General features: G+C 48.2%; 1 protein-coding gene across 6 annotated transcripts; it reads left to right on the forward strand.

The window, feature by feature from the left end:
• The first annotated feature begins 2,094 nt into the window (after positions 1 to 2,094).
• Hps1 (HPS1 biogenesis of lysosomal organelles complex 3 subunit 1) lies at positions 2,095 to 25,474 on the forward strand. Of its 6 annotated transcripts, none has more exons than XM_078029427.1 (20): positions 2,095 to 2,231; positions 3,559 to 3,664; positions 5,104 to 5,220; positions 9,225 to 9,362; positions 9,584 to 9,726; positions 10,851 to 10,959; positions 13,254 to 13,414; positions 13,803 to 13,908; positions 14,283 to 14,384; positions 14,539 to 14,608; positions 16,394 to 16,443; positions 17,773 to 17,940; positions 18,021 to 18,200; positions 18,637 to 18,698; positions 19,097 to 19,231; positions 19,321 to 19,385; positions 20,352 to 20,497; positions 22,595 to 22,708; positions 24,175 to 24,257; positions 24,748 to 25,474. In XM_078029427.1, exons 3-20 carry the CDS (start codon positions 5,104 to 5,106, stop codon positions 24,908 to 24,910), a joined length of 2,112 nt encoding a protein of 703 aa, XP_077885553.1. In that variant the 5' UTR covers positions 2,095 to 2,231; positions 3,559 to 3,664; the 3' UTR covers positions 24,911 to 25,474. The 6 variants fall into 6 exon arrangements, with proteins under 6 accessions (XP_077885553.1, XP_077885506.1, XP_077885634.1 ...); XM_078029380.1 differs by having other exon boundaries at positions 2,116 to 2,231; positions 3,550 to 3,664; XM_078029473.1 differs by lacking the exon at positions 2,095 to 2,231 and adding an exon at positions 2,241 to 2,449 and having other exon boundaries at positions 3,550 to 3,664.
• Positions 25,475 to 27,395: the final 1,921 nt, after the last annotated feature.

The following is a 27,395-nucleotide window of genomic DNA, read 5'->3' on the forward strand; positions in this document are numbered from 1 at the left end:
ATCAGCAGGACGTTTTTGCAGACTCCAAAATAACCTTTTTAGGTTAGGAGCTTTCTTCTCCTTCCCCTGAACCCCCTCTTTAGGTCCTGCCTTTTCTAGTATTTGGCTGATTTTTATCAAAAATCTATCTCTGAGGCTGGAATTTTAGCTGGGTGGAACACTCATCTAGCACGTGTGAGATACTGGGTTCGATCCTAAGCATCACATAAAAATAAATAAATAAATAAAGGTGTATCCATCTACAACTAAAAAGAATATTAGAAAAAAAAAAAAAAACTTGTTCCACTACTATCCAGTTAGGATACAGGTAGTACTAGGTGCTGCGCCCTCTACTGGACACATCAAAAATAAAATTTGAAAACTCAAATAGCAAAGCAGGTTATAAGATCACTTGTAGAATCAGAGGCCAGACTCCAGACCAAATGAACACCCACATCCAGAGATCACAGCAATGCTATCCCACTGATTCTGTGCATCTCAAAAGAAAATTCACTCAGCCTCTATGGCTCTCAGTGTCCTTATCTATAAAATGAGGACTTCAAGTTAAGTGAAACCCACAATTACCTACTTTCCTGTTGTCCAATTCTATGTGAGATGGTCCGTATTTGATCTGCTGCTGTTTTTCCAGTTCCTCTCCATGTGGTCTTTAGATATATTAGATACAAAGTTAAGTCACTGTAAACAATAACAACAACAACAACAACAAACAGACATAGACTGCCAAAAGAGAAAAAAAGAAAATACCTGATAAAGTGGCTTATACCCAAATATATTAAAACGTCAAATAAACAATAAGAAAAAGAATTAAATTTTATTTTTTTTCTTAGTTGTAGTTGGACATACTACCTTTATTTAATTTATTTATTTATCTATCTTTTTATGTGGTGCTGAGGGTCGAACCCAGCTTGAAAGTGCTAGGCAAGTGCTCTACTGCTGAGCCACAACCCCAGCCCCAAGAATTAAAATTTTAAATGGTCAAAGGATTTGAACACTTTACCAAGGAACAGATAAAGGTAGCATATACATACATGGAAAGAAGTCATTAGTCATTAAGAAAATGATTAATTAAAACTACAATGAAACGCCAGCACATCCCTAGCATGGTTTAAGTTTAAAAAGGACCATATCCAATGCTATCAAGGGTACAGAGCATCTTGAGGGAACATAAAATGGTACATGCACCTTGGAAAATGGCTTAGCAGTTCAACATAAAGTTCAGCATGGACTTACTATACAGACCAGCAACCCCACTCCTAGGTGTTCACCAAAGTGAAATAAAAACTTCTGGTGAACCACCTCATACCCATTAGGACGCCTGCTGTCAAAGAAGAAAAATAAATGACAATGTTGACAGAATGTGGAGAAACTTGAACTTCATGCCCTTTTGGTGGGAAAGTAAAATCATGCAGCCACTGTGGAATACAGTATGTACCTCAAAAAATTAAATAGAATTACCATATGATCAAGCAATTTCTGAATATATTCCCAAAAGAATTGAAAGCAGGATCTCAAAGAGATACATGTTCATATTCACAACAGACTTATTAATAAAAGCTAAAATGTGGAAGCAACCCAAGTGACCATGGACAGATGAATGAATAAGCAAAAGATGATTATACACATATAAAGGAAATTATTTGAGTTTCAAAAGGAAGGAAATTTGCTGGCCGCTGTGGCACAGGCCTGTAATCCCAGCGGCTTGGGAGGCTGAGTCAGAAGGATCCTGAGTTCAAAGCCAGCCTCAACAATGGCGAGGCGCTAAGCAACTCAGTGAGACCCTGTCTCTAAATAAAATACAAAATAGGGCTGGGATGTGGCTCAGGGGTTGAGTGCCCCCGAGTTCAATCCCTGGTACAAAGGAGGGGGAAAAAAGGAGGGACATTTCAATGTACACTACAATATGAATGAACCTCTAGGACATTATGCCTAGTGAACTATGCAGTGCGGGATGTACAGCAAGTGCCTCGACCACAGACGCGTGCGTGGGCCCAGCGCCCTGCTGGATGCCGGGAGAAACGCGGCTCGGCACCACAGGGCGCCCAGCTGGGCGAGCAGAGACAGCGGCCGCCCGCGGGCCAGGCAGGACCAGGCACAGCCAGGCAGGGCGGGGCTCGAACCCGCGGAGCACAGCTCCCGCCTCCCGCGCAGGCGATCACGTGGCGGGTCACGCGGTCTCACCCGGAAGCGCGCCCGGGTGCTAGCGCCGGCTGGGCCGTGGGGGCTGCTATCCGGTACGTGGGCCTCGGGACAGTCCTAGTGCCGCCCCGGGTGGATCCCCCAGCGGGCGGCGGAGCTTCCTCCGGGACCCGGCGCAGCCCTCTCGGAGGGGACTCCGTGGGGACCCCGAGAGCGGGCCCCACCTCCCTGTGGGCCGGGGACCACAGCCGGGCCTCCTAACCAGGGTCGCCGTAAAGTTCGGGGGGAACCTGGGGTCTTGGGGGTGAAACCAGTAAGTAAACTGAAGTGCCTGGCGGGCAGGAAGGCCCGGCGGCTGCAGGGGGCTGGCTCAGGCTCTGTCCGCACACAGTGCAGGTTCTCTGCCCGGGTAGGGGCAAGGCCCGGCCCCAAGTTAGCCGACAGGACCAAAGTCACAGGGGTAGTTTGCTGGAGGGGACTCCTGGTCCAGATGATGAAAGCGCGCTGGTGCCATCTGGAACTCCCATTGCCAGAAAGCCCCCTCCTGTGCGTTCCTCTATAGAGCAGGATAGCAAGGAGAAAAGGAAATTCCAAAATGAGATGGGTGAAGTTCACTTCCAAACAAACTCATCCTACAGGGAAGAGAGTAGAATCTAATGCCCACTGAAAAGCATTCCCATGTTTCTAGACTGGCATTAAGACCAACCATGCTGGAATGCAGCCCTTAGTCCCCAAGAGCCCTGCTGCTTCCAGTGGTTTCCTGTGTAGCTTTATATTTTTCCTGTCTTTTGTCAAAAATTGAATGATTCTGAAACCTTCGTAGTTCATCCTGTTACTTGAAGAAGGACAACTGGAAAACAATAATGATCCCTTCTCCATTTATATAAGAAAGCTGAGTTTGCTGAGCTTTTTTAGCAACCTAGCTGGTTGCTTCCAAGACTCCTTGTAACCCTGTAGGCAGATTCAGCAGAGGGTTGTTCCCTCCTTTCCCAGTGGGAGTTTGAGGCTCAGAGTTTAACTGACCTGCCAAAGACAAAGCCAGAACCAGATCTCATGCCTTTTCAATAAATTTACTGCCCTTTGTGGCTTCCCCCAGGATAGCCACTTTCCATCTTTCACACAGGGACTGCTCACCTGCCAGCCTGGGATGTGCTGTGCTGTCTCCACTTGGTTACTCAGCCAGCTCCCTGGGGCTGCTCAGGATTTGCTGACCACACCTCCTTTCTGAGTGACCCATAGTGAAATGAGAGCTCTCAGGAGGAACCAATGTTTTTGGCTAGGCTCATGTTCTCCATTAAAGGGGGAAGAGGGGAGACCTCTGACCTTTCAAGCCTTCCCTAGCTTGTCCACTCCTAGGAACAGGCAGCTAGTGGGACCAGAGCCTCTGCTTGCCCTTATTTTTTTGGTATTAAGCATTTGCAGGACTGAGAATGCTGTGTTGTTGTTCCATGAGCTGGTCATCGAGTCTACCTACCACTACCACTTCTGAGCCTCTGGCTGCCTGGAAGCTCCACTGCTACTTACAAAGGTAGATGACCTTGCCCTCTGGGCATACAGGGAGGCTGGAGGCACCCACCCTGGGACTGTGGGAAGCAAACCGAAGATAGACAGTAGACTGAGCTTTCCTGGCTCTGCAAACCCTCCCCACCCCACACCCCTTCCCCAGGTCTGCATCCTTATGCCACCTTTGCCCAATCTTCATCCCCCACATCCTGGCAGTCATCCGAGCCTGCTAAATCTCTAAGCTACACCTCCTTAATTGGCTCCTTCCTCTCCACAATCCTGGCCTCCACCAAGGAGCAGGCCCTCGTTACCCCACACTCAGATGGCTGCTCTTCATGACCTTAGAGTGGCCCATCTCCAGCCAGCCTGCCACAGCCTAAAGGGCCCTCTTGCTGTCAACCATAGACTCTGATCATAGCTCACTTCCTTCTGGTCAGACCAACCCCACACAGTTCCAGAGTCCCTGAGCAGCCTCTTACAGGTCTCCTGCCCTCTCCCAGCAGCCTCTTCTTCACACCCCGTTGCTCTCCCAGTTTCTGTGGTAGTTTCCTCTCCCCACTCTAACCTTGTAAACATCCTGGGGCCAAGTGCTTCAGAGTTGATAAACCAGCATGAGATTTGAGATGAACACAGTGAGGACCGCTGAGCTGCGAGCAGTTCCTGGAGACTACAGCAGAGGCCAGGACCTCAGGATGCTGTGAGCCTCCTGGGAAACTGGACACCTTCTCCTACAAGAGTCAAAGCAAAGTTTTCTAAGCATCATCACAGCTTAGCACTTTACAGCACAGTCACATCTGTGTAGCACACTGAGGTCCACGAGGGAATTTGAAGCCTAAACTAATGTAGCTGCAAACACTGGCCCAGAGCTCTGGCCTTGCCGGTCTTGGTCAGGTTACCCTACAGGTTAAGAGGATCCAGATCTCTGAACTCCAGGGCCAGGGTATCAAGCTCTGTGTTAAGAATCTTGTTGGTAACAAGAACTGTTTCTTATTCTCAAGTATTAAAACTTGTGGCACAGAAGGTGCAAGTGTGGGCAATGGGGAAGAGTTTAGAAGGGCTGTAGACCCTGGAGGCGGTGGCTGAGCAGTTCAAGTAGGAACTGTGGACAGGGTCCTTAGGCAGTCCACTGTGTCCAGGCCAATGTTAGGGTCCCTTCCTTGTTTTTCAGTAGGCCCCATGGTGAGTCTGATGCTATGGGGACAGGGGTTCAGCATCAGACACACCTAGGTTGGTCCTAGCTCTTCCACTCAGGCTATGCCCCCGCCCTGCTCTGTAAAATGGCAGTAACTGGAGAGTCTTATATCAAGGTACAACAAAATACATCAAGAAGGCCCTCATGATAGTGGCTAGCATGCAGAAAGGGCTCAGTTAGAGTTTGCTGGGGTTAGGATTCTCTTCATTACTCAGGCTGAGCTCATGGATATCAGAGCCGGGGTTGACCTTGACCTTGCTTCTTCCTGGCAGATGAAGTGTGTCTTGGTGGCCACTGAGGGCGCAGAGGTTCTCTTCTACTGGACAGATGAAGAGTTTAAAGAAAGTCTCCGACTGAAGTTCGGGCAATCAGAGAATGAGGAAGAAGAGGTGAGTGCAGCATAGGTGGTCCCAGGAGCTGGGGTGGCAGGGAGCAGCGTGGATTTCCCAGAATGCAAGGATACAGGAGGACCCAAGGAATTAGCAGGGTGTGTGCATGTCCAGTGTCCTTCACAGCCAGGTGCATATCCCTGGAAGTCAGCCGGTTGTTACTGTGGGTACAGAGACCTCAGTGCCTGCTCCCTACCAGGGCTTGCTGGGAGTGAGGGCAAGAGGAGATAGGATTTTTAACCATGTGACAGAGAAACTTAGTGTTATTAGTTTCTGTACCAAAAATCTTTAGAATAAACCATGCATTATTTTTTCATAGCTGTCTTAAGTTATAATCAACACACCATTATCTGTACATATTTAAGTATTCAGTTTGATCTGCTTCAGTGTGTGTGTGTGTGTGTGTATACCCATGACTCCATCACAATCAATTGAAAAAAGTAATCTCTCCTTTCCCACCTCCTCCCCTAGCAACCACGGGTCTGCTGTCCATCATGAATAGTTTGTATTTCATACAGTGTATATCTGAGTTTAGTTTTTTTATTTTTGTGTGTTTTTTTTTCAATCTGGCCTCTTTTGTTCAGCATAATTCTTTATCAGTTCATCCACATTGTAGCATATATCATTCATTTATTTTCATTGCTGAGTAGTTGTCTATTATATCAATATTCCACAGTTTGTTTACTCATTTACCTCTTGATGGACATTTGGATTGTTTCCAGTTTTTGACTAATATAAATAAAGCAACTGTGAACATTCATGTACAAATCTTTGGACAAATGCTTTCATTTTTATGTATGTGGGGGGTAAATACCTAGGATAGAATGACTTGCTCACATAGGTGTATGTTTAACTCTTTAAGGAACTACTAAAGTCTTCCAAATGGTTGGATAGTTTCAAGTTTTGCAAGTTTCTGATATGTTTTGGATATAAGTCTTTTTATTAGATATGTTTTTCAAATATTTTCTTCCAGTCTGTGGTTTATGTTTGCATTCTCTTGAGAGTATTTTTCATAGAGCAGAAGTTCTTCAATTCTGATAACTCTAATTTTCCATTTTTGCTTTTATAAATCATGCTTTCTATGTCATGTGTAAGACATCTTTGCCTAACCCAAGAGTTTTCCAATGTTTTATTCTGGAAGTTTTAGAGTTTGGTGCTTCATATTTGGCCTAATGACCCATTTTGCACTTCTGAATATGGTGTGAGGTATGTATTAAAGTTTTGGGGTTTCTATTATTACTCATGGACATCCAGTTTACTACTTTGATTTCTGAAATTATTGTCATTTTCACTTATATTTCTGGTCTGCATTTTGAACAAGCGATTTATGTTAAATGTTTTCTTCATTAATTTTGAGTTCAAAAAAAATTAATTGGGGATACAGTAGTGGGAGTTCTTGAACTTCCACAGCAACAGAGAGAGAGGCTGCCTCTCTGCCCTCACTGCTATGAAGGGCTTGCCCTCCAGCTGAGCCCACTCCACTGATATTCTTATTAGTTGCTAAGAGAAAATAAGGTATTGGAGCTCAGGTACATTAGAGTGATTTTATTAGGGGAGCTTAACCACAGAGCCACATCCCCATCCCTTCTTTATTTTATTTATTTATTTTTTGTATTCTGAGACAGAGTCTTGCTAAGGTGCTGTGGCTGCCTTTCAACTTTTGATCCTACTGCCTCAGCCTTCAAGTGGTTGGGATTATAGGCACCACGCCTGGCAGGACATCTAATTTTTAAATTACGAATTTGTCTTAAGTCTAGAACTACTATTTCAACTAGATCAATTTAAGAAGCGAACTATTTTGTGCTCCCCGCCCTTATTAAAAACCTGGTACTGAAACAAACTCCTGATATTTCAGTTCCTAAGTATATTCCAGTTCCTAAGACTAGTGTAAAGGAAAAAAGTATTTTTTGTATGCGACACTCATTTGTTCTGATCATATAAATAACATGAGTTAATTGAAGGAAATTTGGAAAGCAAAGAGATAGTTTTTAAATGACCCATAATTCTGCTACCCAGAGCTATTAGCTCTTTAATATACTTGCTTTGAGTCAGTATCTTTTATATAGTAGGAATCATACCACATTTACAGTTTTATTTCCTGTTTTTTTTCATATCCCATTATATCAAAATCATTCTTCCATTTTGTTGAATGTTCCCAAAAGCATAATTCTTAATGGCATCATTATATTCCAGTACATGAACAAATGTATCATCATTTATTTAACCATTTTCTAATGCTGGACATATATATTCCGTCTAGTTAGCTATCACTTGCTGTATGGGGCATTTGTGCTTGAATTTCATCCTATTTCCGATTATTTGATATTATGATTATTCCTAAAATAGAAATGAGTCAAAAGCTATTCAAATATATTGTAGCACTTTATAATCCCACCAAATAGTATATAAGAGTGCCCCTTCCAACTCTACATATACCAAAAATTTTCCTTTCCCAATCATAAAAAGATTGTTCCTATGTCTGTAGAGAAAGCTATTCTTCACAGTGAGTTGCTGTATAGAATCAGATTTTAAGTGGCTTTTCTATTAGTAGAATTGGTGACAATTTAAGAAAATCATAGAATGTGAATAACTCAACAAGCATTTGTTCCTGTCTATGTGGGAGACTATCCATTCAGCAAATATTAACTGAGAACCTACTGTGTGCTGGCCTACGGGGATAAAGCAGTGACCATAGCCATGTGATCCTTTCTGTCAGGGAACTTAGGGTCTAAAGAGGGATGATGGGCAGTGAACCAGACTGCAAAGAAATACTCCAGTTCAGGCTGTGGTAAATGGAGAGAAGACATTGAACAGGGTGTGGGATGGGGAGTAGCTGGGGTGGGGTGGCCACCAGGAACGGAGCCCTCTGGGCTGGGATGGGAGTGATGTGAAGGAGCCACCATGAAAGCCCGCAGGACACACTGTTGGGCTGGGTGCCTGCATGTTGAGAATGTCTGCAGAAAATGTGCACCGTCCTGCTGCACCCAGGCCCATTCAGGGCTGCACAGGACTCCTCGCCAGCCGCCTGGTTCTTTTTTCAAGGCGAGCACTTACTTAGCTCCTTGTAGGACGTGCCAGCTCCAAGTAAGGGTATAACTTTCCCCTTATTCCATTCCAGTCCCCTGAAGTCCCCTGGGGGACATCAGCTGTTTCCTCCTTTATTTCACTGCAGTTTTGGGAACTGGAGGTACCGAGCTCAGCTGGCTTCCTCCCACATTCATTCACAGGCTCTTAACAAATTTGCCTCATTCCTTTTTGCTTTTGTTTAGTTGTTTTGTTCCTTCTTTTGGCGGCCAGGAGAATGGATAGGGAGAGCGCTTATCAAAGCAAATACATGCTTGTTATGGAAAGCATAGAAACAAAATAGAGGAAAAAATCACTTATAATTCCTCTATCTAGAAGTAGTGACTTAACAGTGTTGGCTTTCTTAATATTTTTCAGTACTTTTTTCTAAGTATTTTTAAATACAGAGCATTCACATCTTTTAAAAATATATGCATAACCTTGTATAAGAGAAATTTTTCTTGTCATCGAAACATTAATATTTTAAGTGGTTCTGCAGACTCTCCCATCACTTAAACATACTGTTATTTATTTAACTCTTTCCCTAGTACTGGGCATTTATGTTTTTTACACTGTTTGCATCTGTAAATTGTGCTATAATGAACATCTGTGCGCACATCTCCTATCACCAGCATGGACTTTGGTAGGTGTTGTAGACTTCCTTAGAGTTGACAAGTTCTCAGTTAAATGCCCCAGACATTCTACTGTGGAAATGTGGCCAGTTCCTTGGTATTTCCTTCCAGATTCAGAGTCTGATCAGCACAGATATTGGGCTGACTCCCCACCTTCCTACCTATCACCCAAGGTGGTGGGGGCAGTTCTCTTTGTCCCCTCCCAATCATGACAGTGATTCCCCTCCCAGACAGGTCTAGTCTTATTTACTCCTTTGTCCTCAGCATCTGGCACACACCAAGCAATGCTATTTCCCTGACCCCTTGCAGCTTCCTGCCCTGGAAGACCAGCTCAGCACCCTCTTGGCCCCAGTCATCATCTCCTCCATGACGATGTTGGAGAAACTCTCAGATACATACACATGCTTCTCAACAGAAAATGACAACTCCCTGTATGTCCTTCACCTGGTGAGTGTGAGGCCCTGTGGCCCATGTTCCTGTTCCCTCAGCTCCATGGGGAATCCACATACCCTTCCTCATCTTGGACTGTAGACTTCCTTGGAAGGGCAGAAACAGCATATTATCAAAATCCCCTGGGGCTCAGGCCTCCCCTCCCTTGTCTGCTGAGATCATGGCAGATAAAGGGTGGTCCCCAGGAACTAGCTGACATTGCCTGGCTGTCCCTACAGTTTGGAGAATGCCTATTCATCGCCATCAATGGGGACCACTCTGAGAACGAGGGAGATCTTCGGCGGAAGCTCTGTGTGCTCAAGTACCTGTTCGAGGTGCACTTTGGACTGGTTACTATGGATGGCCAGCTCATCCGAAAGGAGTGAGTCCTTGAGTCTGGTCCCTTCCTTGTCCTCTGCTGAGTACCCTCATGGGGCCAGGCAGCCATATGCCTAGCCTCTGAAGTTGTGCTTCCATATTCTGCCCCACCTGTGGCCCTCAGAGGATTAGAGCTCAGAAGAGCCTTGGAGATTAGCTGGTCTGATTGTTTCATTTACATATGGGGCAACTAAGGGCAGAGAACTAGAATATTTATTCAGAACCATCCAGCTGATTGGCGACAGCATCAGCCTGGAAATCTGACTTTAGTACTCTCAACTCCCTTCTTTGTCATTTCCACCCTGGTTTGAGCTGGTCCTCTCTCCCCTCTCAAAGAAGCTTCAGGCTCATTTTCCAGAAAAATGCGTGCCTTCATACAGCCAAGCTTGTGTTATCTGAGGGGTCAGGCCCCCAAACCCAACTCTGGGCCTGCAACAAACTTGGCAAAAAAGATTGTTGGTTCAGAGTGTACACTGAGGTGAGAAGGAACCCAGAAAAGGGACTTGGTTGAAACATGGACCCAGAAGAGCAAGGTTCAGGGTGGAATCATCCCAATTCCCTAACATAGAGGAAACCCTGGAATCTTTTGGTTTTGAAGTGATGTAAGTAAGTAGCCAATTGAGTCATTTACCAAATTGTCAAACATGATCTCATGAGTCATTTACCCAGATGGTCACAAGTGTCGGCAGCAAGTGCTACAGGCAGCAGTTACCATTACACAAACCATCATTACCTGTGCAGCATTGAAGAGGGCTGCACCCCGTGTTCTGCCCTGATGATAGACCAGAGTTGTCTGTTTCCAGTGCCTGTGGGGGGTGTGAGAAGCTTAGGAACTGCAGACACCTTCCTGGTTGCTTCTAGCTGCCTTTGATACACCTGTGTGAAGGAGACTAAGGAGTGAATTCATTTGTTCAAGGGCCTGTCTTCTGGTTCCCTGCCCATGTCATACCACAATGTAGCCAGGGCACAGTCTGAAACATGGTCTCTGTTCTCGGTGTGTGTCCCACTTAGATGGTCACATCTCCTGAGCTTGCTGACTCTTATGCTGACCTGAGATGGTGGTCCTAAGCTTGAATTGAAAATACTACCTTTCTCATGGGCTTCCACTCTCCCTGGTTCTACCCCCAGGTTACGGCCTCCTGACCTGGAGCAGCGCGTCCAGGTGTGGGAGCACTTCCAGAGCCTGCTGTGGACCTATAGCCGCCTACGGGAGCAGGAGCAGAGCTTCGCTGTGGAGGTGACTATGGGGCATGGATACTTTGGGCCTCAGAGGTGTTGAGTCACGGGGGGCATCAAGCTATAAGACCTTGTTTTGGGCACAGGAAGACCCTGAAATTTACTCGTTTATGTTGAGTCATTCTTTCTGGCCATGTGGAGGGCTGCGTACTCTGATGGACCACTGGATTCTGGGTAATAATTTTCCCAGTGCAGGTTTGGGACTCACTATGTATTACTGAAATTCCTGAAGATAATCTTTTGACATTATCCCCACCCCACAAAAAGAGTGGGAGGCAGTGAACAAGTAGTGAACAAGTAAGAAGTGGCAAGAGGCCCTGAGAGCGGATGATACCAACACCATAGCCAGAAAATAGCATCCAGCCAGCAGGATGTTGGGAGCTGAACCTGCCTCTTCCAGGCTGAGCCCAGGCCTGAGGGTTAGGGTAGCTTTGGTCAATAGCACTTCTTGATTGTTCATGGCAACAAACACACATTTTCTCACACTCTAGTGTGCATTAGAATCATCTGTCTCTGCCTGTCCTGCTTCAGCCTCAGCTCATGCCTCTCTTGTCCTTGCTCACTTTGCACTGGTTTCCTGGGACTTCTTTCAGTTTCAGGAATATTGGATGAGTATAGGTTGCTGGGCCTCACCACCCTCTCATTCATTGGGCCAAGGATCAAGGCTCTACAGTTTGCATTTTTCACAAGTTCCTGGGTGATCTTGAGTGTGCTGACCCAGGAACCATACCTGGGAAAACACTGCCTTAAAGGACAGACTAAAATCAAATAGAAATGAAGTCAGTTAAAGGAAGTCAGAAACACAGGAAAATAAGCCATTATAACTTGAGAGTCAAGGGAAGTCAGGGAATCAGTTACCAACAAAGAAGCTTGCTGTATTAGAATTATTAGGTTACAGAATATAAAATAACTAAAGTATATAAAGATATAACAATTAAAATTCCAAAAATGAACAAATAGCAAGAGACTAAAAAAATCTGGCCAGGCAGATTTGAAAAAGAACCCATGTGGACATTTAGAAACAAAAGCATAATTAGTAAAATGAAAACCTTAATGGATGAGTTAAATATCCTGGGTGTCATCTTAGGTTTCTCATCAAAATATATGAGACATAGCTAAAGAGAGAATTAGTGAACTAGATGATGAAAGGAATTCATTCGCACATCCCTACTTATCCATTCCTCCAGTAAACGTATAATACCTGCTGTACACTAAGAGGTGGGTCAGGCCCTGATGAATGAAGACACTTTTCTTGCCCTTGGGAGAAAGTCATTCAGAATGTGTATTAAAAATACAAGTATCCTGGGTATCATATTAGGTTTCTTATCAAAATTCATGGTGGCACAATGGATGGGGTAGTCAGTTGTTTCCAGGGATCAAGAAAGACTTGTTAGAGTAAATGACCCAATGGAGGTGAGAAAAAATCAAGACTCCTCCCCAGCTCCACCAGCTCCGTCACCATCTGTCTCTGCTTGTCCCACCTAGACCTCAGCTCACGCCTCTCTCACCTTATTCGCCTTATTCACTTCTTTCAGTTTCAGGAATACTTTATGTTTAGCTCTGTTCAGTCATTAGTGATTAACTGACTACATGTGGTTTTGAACACTTGAAATGCAGCTGTGAGTCATGCTGTACATGCCGTGCACGCCAGACTTTCATGTGTTAGCACACACACAAAAAAAGAATGTTAAGCATCCAATTCATGTCTATGTTATACATTGGTAATATTTTAGGTATGGGGTAAAATATACTGGTAAGATTAATTTCATCTCTTTATTTTTACAAAAAAAAAAAAAAAAAACTTAATTCTGCCTAGGACTTGCTTTCCATTTCAGCTGGACAGCCCTGCTCTGAACATCACCCCGAAGGGCCTTTGGATTTGCTTGGTCTTTGACTTGTCGCATTCCCCCTCCTGCTCTCTAGCAGGCTTTCCAGTTCTTTAGGTGGCAGTTTAAAGGTCACCTCCATAGGGACACTTCAAATAGGCCTCTCACTCAAATAGGCCTCTGTTTACTTTCTCTGGCTCAGCCCTGTGTGTTTCCTACTCAGAATATATTACAATTGATGCTTATGTCTTCTATTTCCTGTGAATTATTGGCCTCATCCACCGGAGTCTGGGGACCAGCTTGTGAGCCCCAGGCAGGCTGGGGTCATGTTAGTCCGTCTCCCTATTTCCAAATATCTGGCATCTAGTATGAACTTAGTTTGGACTGAGTGAACATGCCCACCAGCCCTGGGCCCAGAGCAGGAGAGGTGGTGAGTGACATGGCTCCCTCTCCTGCCCACCCTGGCCAGGCTGTGGAGCGGCTGATTCACCCCCAGCTCTGTGAGCTGAGCATAGAGGCGCTGGAGCGGCATGTCATCCAGGCTGTCAACTCCAGCCCTGAGCGGGGCAGTGAGGAGGCCCTGCACGCGTTCCTGCTCGTTCACTGCAAGCTGCTGGCCTTCTACTCCAGGTGAGCCCGAGGCCCTGCTGTGGGAGGGCCTCCACATCGTCCTTCTTATTCCCTCCACCTGGAGAGTGCAGCTGCCCAGCAAGCAAAGCTTCCAGGCCTGTCTCTTCCTGAAGCCCCAGGCTCAGCTCTTCCTCCCTCAGCCCACTTGCTTCTCTGTTATTTCTCCCTGGAACAGTGTGGAAGCCTGCATCTAGGAGAGCTCCTTTTATAATGTTATTGATCCCTGGGGCTTTCTCGTTGCTAATTTTTGTTTTTCTACACAGCCACGTTTTATTTTTAAAATAGAAGAGTTAGTTTTATTTGTACCTTGCCTGTCTGCTTGAGGGCAGAGCTGCCCCTGCTGCCTCTGGGCATGTGTTGATGAGATGCCCTTCTCCTGTGCCTACAGCCATGGTGCAAGTTCCCTGCGCCCAGCTGACCTTCTCGCCCTCATCCTCCTGGTTCAGGATCTCCACCCAAGTGAGAGCACAGTAGAGGACGACGATGATGGCCAGGTCTCATGGCAGTGGAAGGGAGGCCATCAGGGAGATGGTGTAGAAAACCTGCCTTGAGAGTGGCAGGCAGGCCGGAGGGAGGCTGTGCAGTCAGCTAGACAGCTGGACGTGTGGTTGGGCGTGACTGTTTTCCTCTCCTTTCAGATGAATGTGGGGTTTAGAATGCATGTGGATTGAAAATGCAGATTTGTGGAGCCAGTCCTGGTTTGAAATCTAGCTTCACCACTTAGTTGTATGAGCTGGGAAGGTACCTGTCCCCTCTAAGCTGGGTGGAGGGATGGAGGGCTTCTCTGTGAGGTGCTGGGATGCAGAGGATGATGGGGAAGAGCTGGGTCAGATGTATGCTAACCAGCAGCTCCGCTGCCCTCTCACAGCCTTCCCCAGGGAGGAGGCCCCACAGAAGCCAGAACATCCCTGTGCAGCAGGCCCGGAGCCCACGTGTCTCGGGCCCAACCAAGGGGAGTTCAGCAGAGACGGTGTGTATCAGGCACTGCATGAAGGAGACAGGGTGGCCCTGTCTCATCCTGGGACCAGGCCTTTCCTGGCTCTCCCAGGAGAGCAGGGTGGGGGTTGAGCCCTCTGGGAGAGTCCCCTGTGCCCTGGGTCTGAGCTGCCTTCTTCCCCACCCAGGATACAGACAGCTTCTCTCTCCCTGAAGAGTACTTCACACCAGCTCCTTCCCCTGGCCAGCAGAGCTCAGGTGAGCCCTGAGGAGGAGCCTGGGTAGCAGCACAGGTGCTAGTCTGCAGCCCTGGGGATCTGTCATAGGGTTCAGTGGATCTCCACACTCAAGGGATCCAAGGACCTGGGGCAGATATTCAGGTTCCCAGAGCACAGGCTATGGGATACAGTCAGTGTTGGCGCTAGTGTGTGTTCACGGACTGCTGAGACCACTCAAATGCACCTTAAAGCATTTTGTGACAAGTTGATTTCATTTTAAAATTCTATATGTGTATCAACCTCATTTTTCTTTTTTGTAGTAAATAATTGTCATTAAGTAAAATTATGTAATTTTTTGATGTTAAGTACATTTTAAAATATAAATAGTCTCTATAATTTGTACTTTCCCTGTTTTTCCAGAATATGTGGGGAAACAATAAAATGTTTATCTTAACATTCAAAAATGTTATTAACAAAAAATAATACACATCGCTTAGGAAAGAAGATAAACTGAAATCTGTATTGTCATTGTTACCACAAATGAGCATCACATTTATCTATGAAGTTTTTAGGATAAAAGGAAGGATCCTGTGGCTCACACCATTTCATAGAATAAAGAAGGCCAGTGTTGGAGGAGGAGGAACTTGTTGGAGTCTGTTTTGAGGGATTCACTGTTTGGTGTCTTTAGGCCAGTGGCTCCCAGCTCTGGCTGCACATAGCATACCTGTGCCTCAAGTGGGGCTGGCTGCTGTGGGCAGTTAAGACTGCCTAACTGGACTCATCTTTCACAGCTACTGAGGCTGAGCCTGTTCCTGGCAATTGGTCTGAGCAGTGGCCAGGGTGCCAAATGATATTCATATGCGGCCAAGGTTGAACACCACTGGGTTAAATGTTCTCAATTTTCAGTCCTTGGACCAGCTTCAAGGAGCTTAGGAGCCCCTGAGATTGTGTGACAACTCATGCTTGTGCCTTTTTCTGAGACAAGGGTCCATAGCCATCTGCAGATTCTTTAAGCACCCCTTGAGCCCAGGGCACGATGAGAGGTGTGGCTTTTGGATGAACTTCCAAATTCCTTCTTATCACTCCCTTTCCTCAGTCATCAGAATCCTCCTTATGGTCTTTCTCTCTTGGTGACTAGGTATTTTTATGCCTCAGAGGTGTAAATGTTCATCCACTGAGAACAGAACTCAAGCCTTACAAACTATTGAGTTGTGCTATCCATTTGTAAATCAGGCATTTGAAACCTAGGAGCACACTTCCTACCCCCAAAGAAGCATGATTACAGATGAAGACTATTTGCAATTAAATACAAGAGAGAACAATTATTACTTATTGCAAACATGTAATATTTCAAATATATAGTGGGTTTCATGTGTTGTTGTGAGTTATGCTAGGAAGAAAATCTACTCAATTCCTGGCACATAGTAGTGTTAAGTAAAAGACTGGTGATTGGAGAACTGGATGTCAGCTGTGTGCTGACAGAAACAAGGAGAAGATTAAGGGTTCAAGGAAGAGGTACTAAGGAAAATGCACCCCCCCACACACTGCCAGGTACATGCTAAGGAGCTCCAGTCCCAACAGCCAGCTCTTCGGCAAGCCTCTCTTCCCATCCCAGGCTGCTTTAGCCCTGGTAAAGCAGAGTTCACCCAGCACTGGTCAGCTTGGGAGAAGGTGGCTAATCTGGGGCTACAACCTGTGCTCCTACCTGGGGCTTAGAGCTGTCAATGGACAGGGCCCTCTGGGCGCCAGTCCTTCTGACATGCTAAGGTGACATCATTCTGTTCTCACAGTATTTATGTTGTTTATTCTTACCTGTGGCCCACAGGTAGCACCATCTGGCTAGAAGGGGGCACCCCACCAACTGATGTTCCCCAGGTGAGTCTCTGGAGGTCTACATGGGTATAGCTCCTCTGCAGTGCTGGGGATGCTGAGTGACCGCATGACTCCTCCAGCACTAGCCCCACGGCTGCCCCTCAGGCTGGTCAGTCCCAGCTCAGCCCAGAGGCAGACCCACCTGGGTAAGGGAGAGGGTATGAGGGTAGCTTCCTCCAGGCGCCGGACCTCAGGCCTGATGAATTTTCTTTCCCTCCTCATTTTCTTGGGAGGGAAAGTTGAACATAAGTTTGATATTTTTAAAAAAAAAGAACTTAAGTTTTGATATTTAGGGAAAAAAAAGAAACCTAAACATATTTATTCTAGAAAAACAAGAAATTCAAAATTCAAGTATGGAAAAGACCAAAAATCACTCAATCCTATCCACAAAGTGAAATTAACATTTTTATGTTTCCTTAAAGTATTTTATTCCTTTGATTTTACAAACACACATTCTTTGTCTCTCTGTCTCTCTCTGTCTGTCTGTCTGTCTGTCTGTCTGTCTCTCTCTCTCTCTCTCTCTCTCTCTCTCTCTCTCTCTCTCTGTGTGTGTGTGTCTCTCTCTCTCTGTATATGCGCACATACTATATATATTTTCCTTACATTTGGATCCTAATGTAGTTCATTATACTTTCTTGCTTAAGTATTTTCCATTTACCAAGCACTCTTCAGCAGTATGGTTTTTAAGAATTGCTGAGAGTCCATCCACGCATATGTTACTATTTATTTAGCAAATCCCTGGAACAAGCCATACATTGTTTTCAGTTTTTTGCTGTTATATATAACTGAAGTGACATCCTTACAGAGAAATTTTTTTGGCATCTCTAATGATTTCCTTAATTCTCTATAATTTTTCCAACTAAAGACTTTCCTTATTCAGAGCCCCCACTAAGGCGCGAGTCTTGCTCATTTAGTTGTCTTATGCCTAGTTACCCAGTTTGGAAGGTTGTCAGGAGATTCTGGGGGACTTTGAAATGACGAGCATACTGAACTTTAGACACTTTCCTCTAAGGGATGCAGGAGAGGGAGCCTCTCCCCGTCCCCTAGCGTCCATCCATCCTGCCTTCTGTGCTCCTTCTTTCCCTGCGCCCTTTCCACTGCCTTGCTTGGCATCCTGTCCCGACCGGGGCAGAAAGGCCCAGAAGAAGCTGAGAGCAGAAAACTGGAGTTGCTGGGGCAATGCAGGGATTTAAGAACCAGCATTTCCTGCAGCTAACATTTTGTATTCTTCATACACATGTAGGGGAGGGAAGGGACAATTGACAGTAGATCCAACTTGGGGAGGAGGCCAGATTTCTTACCCACCTCACTAATAATCTCCTCCATCCACAGATAGCTGAGGACAGCCTCCAGACAAAGGTTCCTCACTCCCCAGTGCCTTCCAGCCCCAGAAGAATCTTCCTGGATGCCAGTATAAAAGAAATTTATTGCCCTTTGGTGCCCCACACCATGTACTGCCTACCCCTGTGGCCGGGCATCAACATGGTGCTCCTGACCAAGGTACAGGATCTCCCACCTTGCCCTGGTGACACTTAAACCCGAACAGCTTCTCTCTATGACCCCTTTGCTCCTTCCCATAGAGCCCCAGCACCCCACTGGCCTTGGTCCTGTACCAGCTGCTGGATGGTCTTTCCCTGGTGGAGAAGAAGCTGAAGGAGGGCCAGGAGGCTGGCAGTGGCCTGCGGTCCCAGCCCCTCCTGGGAGAACTGCGCCAGAGAATGGACAAGTTCATCAAGAATCGAGGGGGACAGGAGATTCAGGTGGGACCCAAAGCCTGCATTCACCCAGCCTCAGAGGAGATGAGCAAGGCTTAGCGGCAGGGCCATCTCATCCCAGTAGAGCAGGGGCCAGTGGTACTGGTTCCTGTGCCTGCTCCCCACAGATCCACCTTCCTTGTTTTCCCCATTATGAAATGGGAACAGAAAGCAAACAGCCACACTTCCACAGCCTGTTTACGTAAGTGTGGCAAAACACAAATTGTAATGCCCACACGTGGCCTGTGGAAATGACTCTTAAGTAAGGCCTACTGTGTGAATGGGACGGTGTGGGCTGTGGTGCTCAGAGTGCTAGTGGGGGCTGCCAGAGAAGCCCACCTGGGCTGTGTAAGGGCGGAGCTTGTGTCCTCCCAGAGCCGCTCTTCTGGACCTCACTGTAGGACATGTTTTGGAGGCTGACCTACCACCGTCCTCCTTACAGAGCACCTGGCTGGAGTTTAAGACCAAGGCCTTCTCCAAAAGCGAACCGGGATCATCCTGGGAGTAAGTGGTGGGCCCAGAGGACAAGGGGAGTTTTTGGAACAGGGAGATGTTCCCCAGAGAGACTGCCGTCCCTGCAGGCCCAGAGAGAGAAAAGGCTCTAGGGTCTCTGGGAAGCTGAGGGCCAGCCCACAGGAGGCCACAGGAAGCAGAGCTGGAAGTGGAGGGCCAGGGCATGAGGACCCGACACCAGGCACCCCAAGACCTGAGGCAGCTGCAGCACTGACTGGATGCCATCTTGGGCAAGTCCTTCCCCACATTAGTCAGCAAAATAATGAGGTTGGTGAGGTGCACAGTGGCAAGGAGCACCTTGTAGGGGAAGCGGGGAAGCTGTCTCCTGGCGCAGTGAGGGACATGCAGTGCTGCGCTCCCAGTCCCACTGTGACACACTCTGTGCCCAGGCTGCTCCAGGTGTGTGGGAAGCTGAAGCGGCAGCTCTGCTCCATCTACCGGCTCAGCTTTCTGACCACAGCGCCCAGCAGGGGAGGCCCACACCTGCCTCAGCACCTGCAGGACAAAGTTCAGAAGCTTATGCGGTAAGTGGGGCAGAGGCCCTCACAGGCGGGAGCGGAGCCAGAGCAGGAGTGCAGGGCTCCCCTCTCAGCAGCCCTCGCTTCCCCCATAGGGAGAGGCTGGTGGACTGGAAGGACTTTCTGTTGGTGAAGAGCAGGAGGAACATCACCATGGTGTCATATCCTGAATCTGAGCAGCCAGCCCAGGGAGGCCTCTCTGGGGAAGAGAGGATGTGTATTCCACCACCTCAGCTGCTTCTCTCTGAAGAAAAATAATAGGGGATTGTGTCACAGTTGCCTCATCTATAGGACACCCCAAGGCTGAAGTTTCAGAAATACCACTGTCCCAAAGGTAAATCATAACAGCCTTAAAGCTCCTTATGCCAGCAAAATGGTAATAGCTGTTGGGGGCAGGGACAGGGGTTGCCATGGGCTGGTTGGTTCATAAGGCCCCTGTCACCTTCCTTGGATTGCTACCAGGAACAGTGGCATGTGAAGATCCTGGGAAGGCCTGTGGTGAATGTGTATCTCTGTTTAAAGAGCCATTCCCAATTTTATTTGTCTCTTGTATTATGGAACACCAGTTTTAGAATACCAATTTTACAGGGAACTTCAAACACTTTTTCTGTATTAAAATTTCCAAAGTGTCAGACCTCCATCTTATGGGACTTTGTTCTTCAGTAGGCAGGACAGAGGGATGCCTGGGGGCCTCTTGTCCACCAGCTACTGTCCTTCCATGGGGGTCAGTTCCCGTCACTGGGAACCTTCCCAACCTCTTAGGTGAATGATGGGGAAGAACAAGATCACTGTGCGCTTGAGCGGTCAGCCAGGTTCTGCTCACATGTAGCTTTAAGGTGTGTATAATTTAAATTCACTCCCAAAGTGACCAACTGTGAAACTGCAGCGTTTCCACAGAGTCCAGAAGTGCCTGTGTTACTATGCTACCTGTGAAGGCATCCAGGATCTTGAGGGAGGTGGGACAGGTGGAGAGATCTCTGGGGCAGCAGGGATCCAGGGGGCTAGGCTGAAATGGAAGCCTATGAGGAGGGGCATCCTGGGCACTGCTTCTCAGAACCAGAAGCCCAGGAGCCAGACAGAGAGGCTTATAATCCCTGGCTCTATAAGCACCTTAACTCACCCTTCACCTACCTGGAAGACTTCCCAGGCTTGGTGCATTTCATCTACGTGGACCGAACAACTGGGCAGATGGTGGCACCTTCCCTTAGCAGCAGTGAAAAGACTTCATCAGAATTGGGCAAGGGGCCCCTGGCCGCCTTCGTCAAAGCCAAGGTAACTTATGCTCCTCTGGTCCAGGCACTCTGCACTGCCCATTGGGTAGGATGTGCTGAGGTCTGACTCCCACCCAGGAAGAATGGACCCTGCTGTCCTCTGGGCTCCAGGGACTCTGAACACCCCCACCTTAACCCTTACTGTACCTGACTGCCAGGTATACCTGCTGCAAGCTCCTCGGGAACAGCACCTTGTCTTCCAGAGCTGAGAGGCCCAGCATCTGGGACCATGTCGGCCTCTGTCCGTGTCAGGCAGCACTTCCTAGCATATCAATGCACCTGGCATTAGCAGAGTGCTCTTTGCTGTTAGGTCAGAGGAGGAAATGGCCAGTGTCTGGCATAAGTAAATGCTCAGTAAGACTTTGTTGAATTAGCTGAAATGGAAAGAACTCTAGGGAAATCAGTTTAGAAGTCAGAATTTTTGTACATGTTTAGTTTTTGTAGTGCTGGGGATGGAACTCAGGCAGGGCCTCACACATGCTAGGCAAGTACTCCATCTCTGAGCTACACCCCCAGCCCCACCAGAATTTAAAATTAGATGGAACCATTTCTACTAAGGAACCATTCTCCTAATTTAACTGATTCTTTTTCATGACAAACTTTTTGTTTGTTTTGTTTTTATGGTGAGTAAGGGCCTCTGCCACTTTCTAAAAACAATTTTTTGTGTTGTCCATATAAAGTATACCTACTAGTTAAAATAAGCAGGATGGCAGAAGGCCATGTTGGAAACCCATCTTGCCTCCCACTAGCTATGTGGCCTTGGGCATGACTTAATTGAAGTGTCAGTTTCAACTAAGGAGATATTAATAGTTACATCATTGGATCATTGTAAAGATGACTTGAGATGATGCATGTAAAATATTTAGCACAGCTTGTGGCACAAAATATAGATATAAGCCATAGAGCATTGGCCAGTGGCCCAACCCCACCATCTTCATGGCTGTCCCTCTCTGGACAGCCAGGGCTCCCTGGCATGTTACTTTTTATTGTTTCCTCTGCATACTTTGTTGCAGTTGAGCTCACTCTGCATGTGTAGTTTTATTTGACACGTTTTCACTTCACATTATGTTAGATGCATTTCCTTGTGCCATTAATTCTTCATATGCTGATTTTTAGCAACTCTATAATAGTCCATTATGTGAATGCAACATAGTTCACATAACCATTTCCCGATGTTTGAAGTTCTAGACTGTCTCCAGGCTTACCCTGTTATAAATAATTCTGCAGAACACACCTTTTTTGCATATATCTGGGTCCTCATCTCTGATTATTTCTTCAATATGGATTCCCAGAAACAGAATTACTAAGTTAGATGGCAGGAATGTTTTTAAGGATATTGATGCACATTGTCAAGTTGCTTTCCTGGAAAGTATAGCCAACCTGTGTATCTGTGGATTTAATTAGACAGTAAATTGTGATCAGCTATGGAGTGAATCCTCCATCCCCCCACCCAGGCTTTTAATAAGAGAGTTCATGGAGTCTTTTCCCAGCCCTGGAAGTACGGGAAAGCTGAGTTGGCCACCTTCCCTCTGGCAGCTCTCAGGCAGCTCCATGACAGTCCCTGCTTTAGGCAAGAGAACATCCCTGGAGGACAGGGACCTAAGGCAGGTGATCTCTCAGGTCCACTGGTCATGTCCACCCCAAGGTGAATCCTCACTTGGATCTTAACCCAGTAGCAGAGGACACGCCTGGCTTCCACTTATTGTATGTTCAAACATGCTCCCCCCAGCTCCTGGTGCAGAGCTGAGCCATCACCTCTTAGCCCATGGGGGCCCCTGTACAGAGGAATTTTCTAAGTGGCCACACCTCAATCTCCTGTCATGCACATGACACTGGCCTTGGCCATTTTCTGGCCTGAAGTATGGGTTTACTAATTTACAACTTACGTATGTAGTAGTCCTATAAAGTCCTTAATCCTCACCACAGCTGGAGGGGTGGCCGGGCAATCCCTCTGACAGGGATTGCTTCCAAAGCTCCTGCTCTGAGCCAAGGCAGTGCCCCTGGCCTTGGAGCTCCTCAGCCCAGCACTTCTGCTTCCTTCTTCCTTCACCTGAGCCATGTGGCCACAGGGCAGTGCTGAACGCTCTTCCCTCCCCAGGTCTGGGCCCTGGTCCGGCTGGCGCGCCGATACCTGCAGAAGGGCTACACTACTCTGCTGTTCCACGAGGGGGACTTCTGCTGCTCCTACTTCCTGTGGTTTGAGAACGATATGGTGGGTGTGCCAGGGCCCTGACAGGAAAGTCCTGAAGTGCTGTCCATTGCTGTCACCCTCGGATTCCTTTCTTCTGAACTGTGTTCAGTCTATCTGTCCCTCATCTCTTCTTGTCCCTGGTGGAATGACAGGTAAGTATAGCGATGGGGTCCCAGAACCATGGTCACATTGTCACGCCAGCATTTAAGTTTGCTTCGTGATCACCTACTGCCCGGCCAACTTGTGCCATTGCTCAGGCAGCGTCCTGATGAACACACGAAGAGATAGACTCCGGGTGCCCCTGAGATGGGCCCTCGGATCACAGCTGGTACCTCTGTAGTGCTTCACATTCTCGCTTCTGTGTAAAGTGGGGTGTGCCATCACTCCCATTTGGTAGGTGGAGGTTCAAAGGGGTTAACAGCCTGCCTGAGGCGAAGCTGCCACAGCTGGCGTGGGTCAGACTCTGCTGTCCACAGCGCCTCTCTGTCCTTTCCTTTCCCTCTCTTTCTCTTAATGTTTTCTCCTTTCTTGTCACTTGGCATCATTATTCCAGGACCAAGGATCGTCCCCTCCACCCCACAGCCCCTTGGTTTCTTGTCCTCATGCTCCAGTCTCCTTCCTGCTCCAGGTTGCCCACCCACCCCTTCCGTAACTCAGTGTACTTTGGGGGCCTCCACCCCTGTTCCCTCCTTCAACCCTCACAGCCCCATGCAGTGGGTGGGGCAAGCTTCCTTGACCTCATTGTGTGATGCTCATGCTTCAGGGATCAAAAGCCATGGCCAAGGCCATCGAGGCCTCAGTGATGAAGCCAGAACCAGAAGCTACTCTCACAACCTGCAGCCTCTCAGCTTAGCTCTCTGCCTCAGGAGTGCTGGGGGGCTCCTTGACCTTTACCTGAGCTTCGAGAGAGACAAGGAAGCGTGTGCTGAGGGGGCCTCAGGAGTGGTAGAAAGAAGCAGAGCTGTGGGGTGGGAGGCCCAGGTCAGGCCACTGGCCACAGCACCCACCTGGGCAGAGTGGACAGTCCCTTAACACTTCTGGGCCCGATTCCTCACCACAGGGGAGGCCTCTGATGCCAGGTGAGCATCACGTGAGGGCTGCTGTAAGAGCACATGGTGGTGCCTCGCTTGTTGTCCGTGTCTAGGGATCCAGGTTTCCTACCTCATCCTAGCATGGAATTCCTAGTTCCTTCAAAGCAGAGACTTGAGCCTCTTAAGAGCCTCGAAACCCTGGCCAACACCCCCGCCCCCCACCTTGCCCTCCCTCGGCCTGCTGGGCCCTGCTGGTCCAGGTGTCACACTGAGAACTCCACGAACATTCTCTCCGAGGTTCATGAGGGATGTTCCCGCCTCACAGGGCAGGAAACCAGGTAGAGAGGTGCGTTCTGCAGCACTGAGCACAGCAGGGCCACGCCCGGCGCCCTCGAGCCGGGTTCCTCACCCAGCCCACCACCTTCTGTCCTCAAGACCCTGCTTTTCCTTCCACAGGGCTACAAGCTGCAGATGATTGAGGTGCCTGTCCTCTCCGATGACTCAGTCCCCATTGGTGTGCTGGGAGGTGACTACTACAGGTGACGCTGACTCAGGGCGCAGGATGTCCGTGTTCCCAGATGTCAATGATTTAGGGTATCCCCGTGGGGACAGTTCCTCCAGAATTGCCCCATTCCACCCCAAGAAGCTAAAAACTTGGGCTGGGGCTGGCACAGCAACCTGTGAGGAGGAAGCACCAGGAGAGCCCCCTCGAGCCCACCCACCCTGATGCGGCACAGTCTTGGTAGCACAGGGAGACCTCCATGTGGACCCAGAACTTCCCTGCTGACACCTCTTAATTAGAATGCAACCGGCTGAGGAGGGAGGACCTTGAAGAAGGGACCATGACCTGGGGCTAAGCCTAGAAGCTTAGGTCATGAGGAGCAGGAGACAGAATCACCGGCCTGGTGCTGGGGCCTAGTGAGAGGACCAAGGGGGGGTGTCTGGGTGCTTGTGTGGCCCAAGAGGCCTCTGGCCTGGGAGGACTGTCATCGCTCACTCCTGAGTCCTTGTCCTCCTTTTCCCTTTTAGGAAGCTCCTTCGCTACTACAGCAAGAGCCACCCCACGGAGGCCATCAGGTGCTACGAGCTGCTGGCCCTGCACCTGTCAGTCATCCCCACCAACCTGCTGGTGCAACAGGCCAGCCAGCTCGCCCGGCGCCTGGGGGAGGCCTCCCGTGTGCCCCTGCCCTAGGCCAGATTGCAGGCTGCTGCCAGGGCACCTGTTCTGCAGCCATCCCTGCTTGCAAAAGTGCCCCCCCCCCCCCGTAGCAGAAACTTTTCTTCTGTCCCCAGTAGCCTCCTGAGGATGCGAGGAGGCCCCAAGGTTTATCACACCCCACTTGGACCGCCTCCACACGGGGTGGTGAACAAACTCCTAAATCCTGCCCTCTGGAGGCAGAGGCTTTGGGCTTCCTCTTTAAAACAGTGGTGACTGTGAGGTCAGAGACGGCAGCAGCTCCTCTTTCAGAGCTGCATCCCCACTTGTCCCCAGAAGAGAGGAAGACCCTAATGCTCAGACTGTCTGAAGACCCCCCTCTGCCTCTGCTGTTCTGAGCAGAAAAGCCTGTTTTCTGCCCCCAGATAATAGGTGCGCCATTGGTTGGTTGGGTTCCAGCTCTGCAGCCTCGTCTGCAACTCGGGGCATTTTCAATGCTGTTCCCCCACATTTCAAGTAATGACACCCCCCTCAGGTGGCTGGGAGGGTCACCCAGCACATGATAGGTGCTTAATAAATGTCAGTTGTTGTCATCCAGCATGTCTGTGCTTCAGGACCCTTTTGTCAATACTGAGAAACCTTGCTAGGGTCTGGCCCCTCCATGCCGGGCTTGCTTCTCCCTAGGGCTGTAGTTCTTGGCTCCAGACCCTGGCCCAGAGATTCAGATTCATGTGCTCGGTGTAAAGTCAAGACTGATGATTCTAAAAGCTCCTCAGGTAATCTGGTGTTCCCCAGACTGAACCCACTTCCCAGGGGTACAGCCCCTCTCTTCTAACCAAGAGATTCTTACCACAGGACAGACACCAAGATGAACACTGGGACACAGGTGTGGGCTCCTCAGGCAAAGAGGAGGCATTGGATTGAGAGAGGTGGCAGGGTAGAAATAAGCATCCACCCCAGAAGCAAAGGACACCCTGGTGTGCGGGCAGGAGCCCAGCCTTCTGCATCTCAGTCTTGGGCAGAAACTCTGTGAAGGACACTGGTCTTTCCCTTGCAGGGAACTGCTTTGGGGAGGACAGAGGCACTGAGGGTTAGAGTCCTTATGAGGACAGTGTCCCAGAGACAACCTGATCTGTATTCCTTAATATCGTGATTTTATGGGTGAGAATTAAAAAGAAAAATATCAAATGTGGAAAATACAGAAGAGCACAAAGGAAAAAGAACGTAGCCTATAAGCCCACCACTGTATAAGACACCTACTTTTAAAAAAATTAATGTTTTCCCTTGATTTTTAGCCTGTACATGATGTGAAGAATCTGGTTGAGCTAATCTGCTGACTGTTCTGTACAATCATCCACAGGGGATTGGCTCCAGGACTCCTTGACAACAGGTGCACAGGCAGCCTATCAAAATCTGCAGACGTTCAAGTTCCTAAATAAAATGATGCAGTATTGGCTGGTAATCTTCGTTCTCCCCTACGCTTCAGATCATCTCTGGATTACTTACAATAGCCAATACCATGTAAATGCAGTTATATTTTATTGCTTAGGGAATAATAACAAAAACGTCTGACATGTTTAGTACAGCTGCAGTTTTTTTCAAATATTTTCAATCTGTAGCTGATTGAGCCTATAGATGTGGAACCTACAGATGGGGAGGGGGAAACTATTATTAAAACACTGGGGCGTATATCCTGAATCAGATTTTAGCAGATTCACACAGTGTGAACCTTGGTTGTGTGTAGAGGGGTACCTGTGTGAGAGAAGGGTTCTTAGAAAGCCTGCTTACTGGGACGGTCTTTCCTCTTCTGGTTCTGAGAGTCATTTAGTAGCAGGCTCCTGTGACACAGGGTGAGACTAGTGCAAGAGCCTTTTGCCTACAGGGGACCATCTGGGGAGGAGTAGCCAAGGAAGAAAGGGGCTCCTGACTGAAGACAGCCCAAAGGGACAGTAAGAAAGCACTTCAGCTGAGGATATTTGCAAATGTGAACTTTAACCCTTGAGGATTCTTGGGAAATGGGAAAGATGCCAACAGAAATGTGCAGACCTTAGGAAGAAAAAGGCAACCCCAAGAATTACAGTGAACCTGGCCCTAAGTGGAGCAGACCGTGGAGCAGACCGCAGCAGCCTGTTCAGGGGCCGGTGTTTAGCAGACCTGTAGCCTTCTGTGCAGCTGGCTGAAGGCCTCCTGCTAAAGGTGGCCCGAGGCTCTCCTGGGTGGGGAACTGTCCCTACCTCCGACTGTGACTCCACCCAGAAGCCTGAGGACCAGGCGCCGGGGGGTGGACAGACTGGACGGTCCCTCTCCCACTTGCTGTGCCATCCCCACAATCCCGACAGGGCACACGGTGACAGCCGGGGAAGCGGGGTCCGCCCCGTCCAGCCCAGCGACCCGCCCACGGGAGCCCTCGGGACTGTCGGCGGGTCCTCGCTTTCTGAGTCTTTGCACCGACTCCGCGGGGTTCCCAGGCAACGCCCCGGGGCTGCCCTGCGCAGACGCAGCGCCAGGAGGACCCGCGGCC

The sequence above is a fragment of the Ictidomys tridecemlineatus genome, chromosome 1, assembly GCF_052094955.1.
Source record: "Ictidomys tridecemlineatus isolate mIctTri1 chromosome 1, mIctTri1.hap1, whole genome shotgun sequence".
In the NCBI taxonomy this organism is placed as follows: domain Eukaryota; kingdom Metazoa; phylum Chordata; class Mammalia; order Rodentia; family Sciuridae; genus Ictidomys; species Ictidomys tridecemlineatus.

Excerpts from the sequence above, each read along its gene's own strand:
- Hps1 (XM_078029427.1), top strand. The coding sequence starts at position 5,104 with ATGAAGTGTGTCTTGGTGGCCACTGAGGGCGCAGAGGTTCTCTTCTAC. Across the intron at positions 19,386-20,351 it reads GAGGAACATCACCATGGTGT|CCTACCTGGAAGACTTCCCA; the intron begins CATATCCTGAAT and ends ACTCACCCTTCA. Across the intron at positions 22,709-24,174 it reads TGTGGTTTGAGAACGATATG|GGCTACAAGCTGCAGATGAT; the intron begins GTGGGTGTGCCA and ends TTCCTTCCACAG.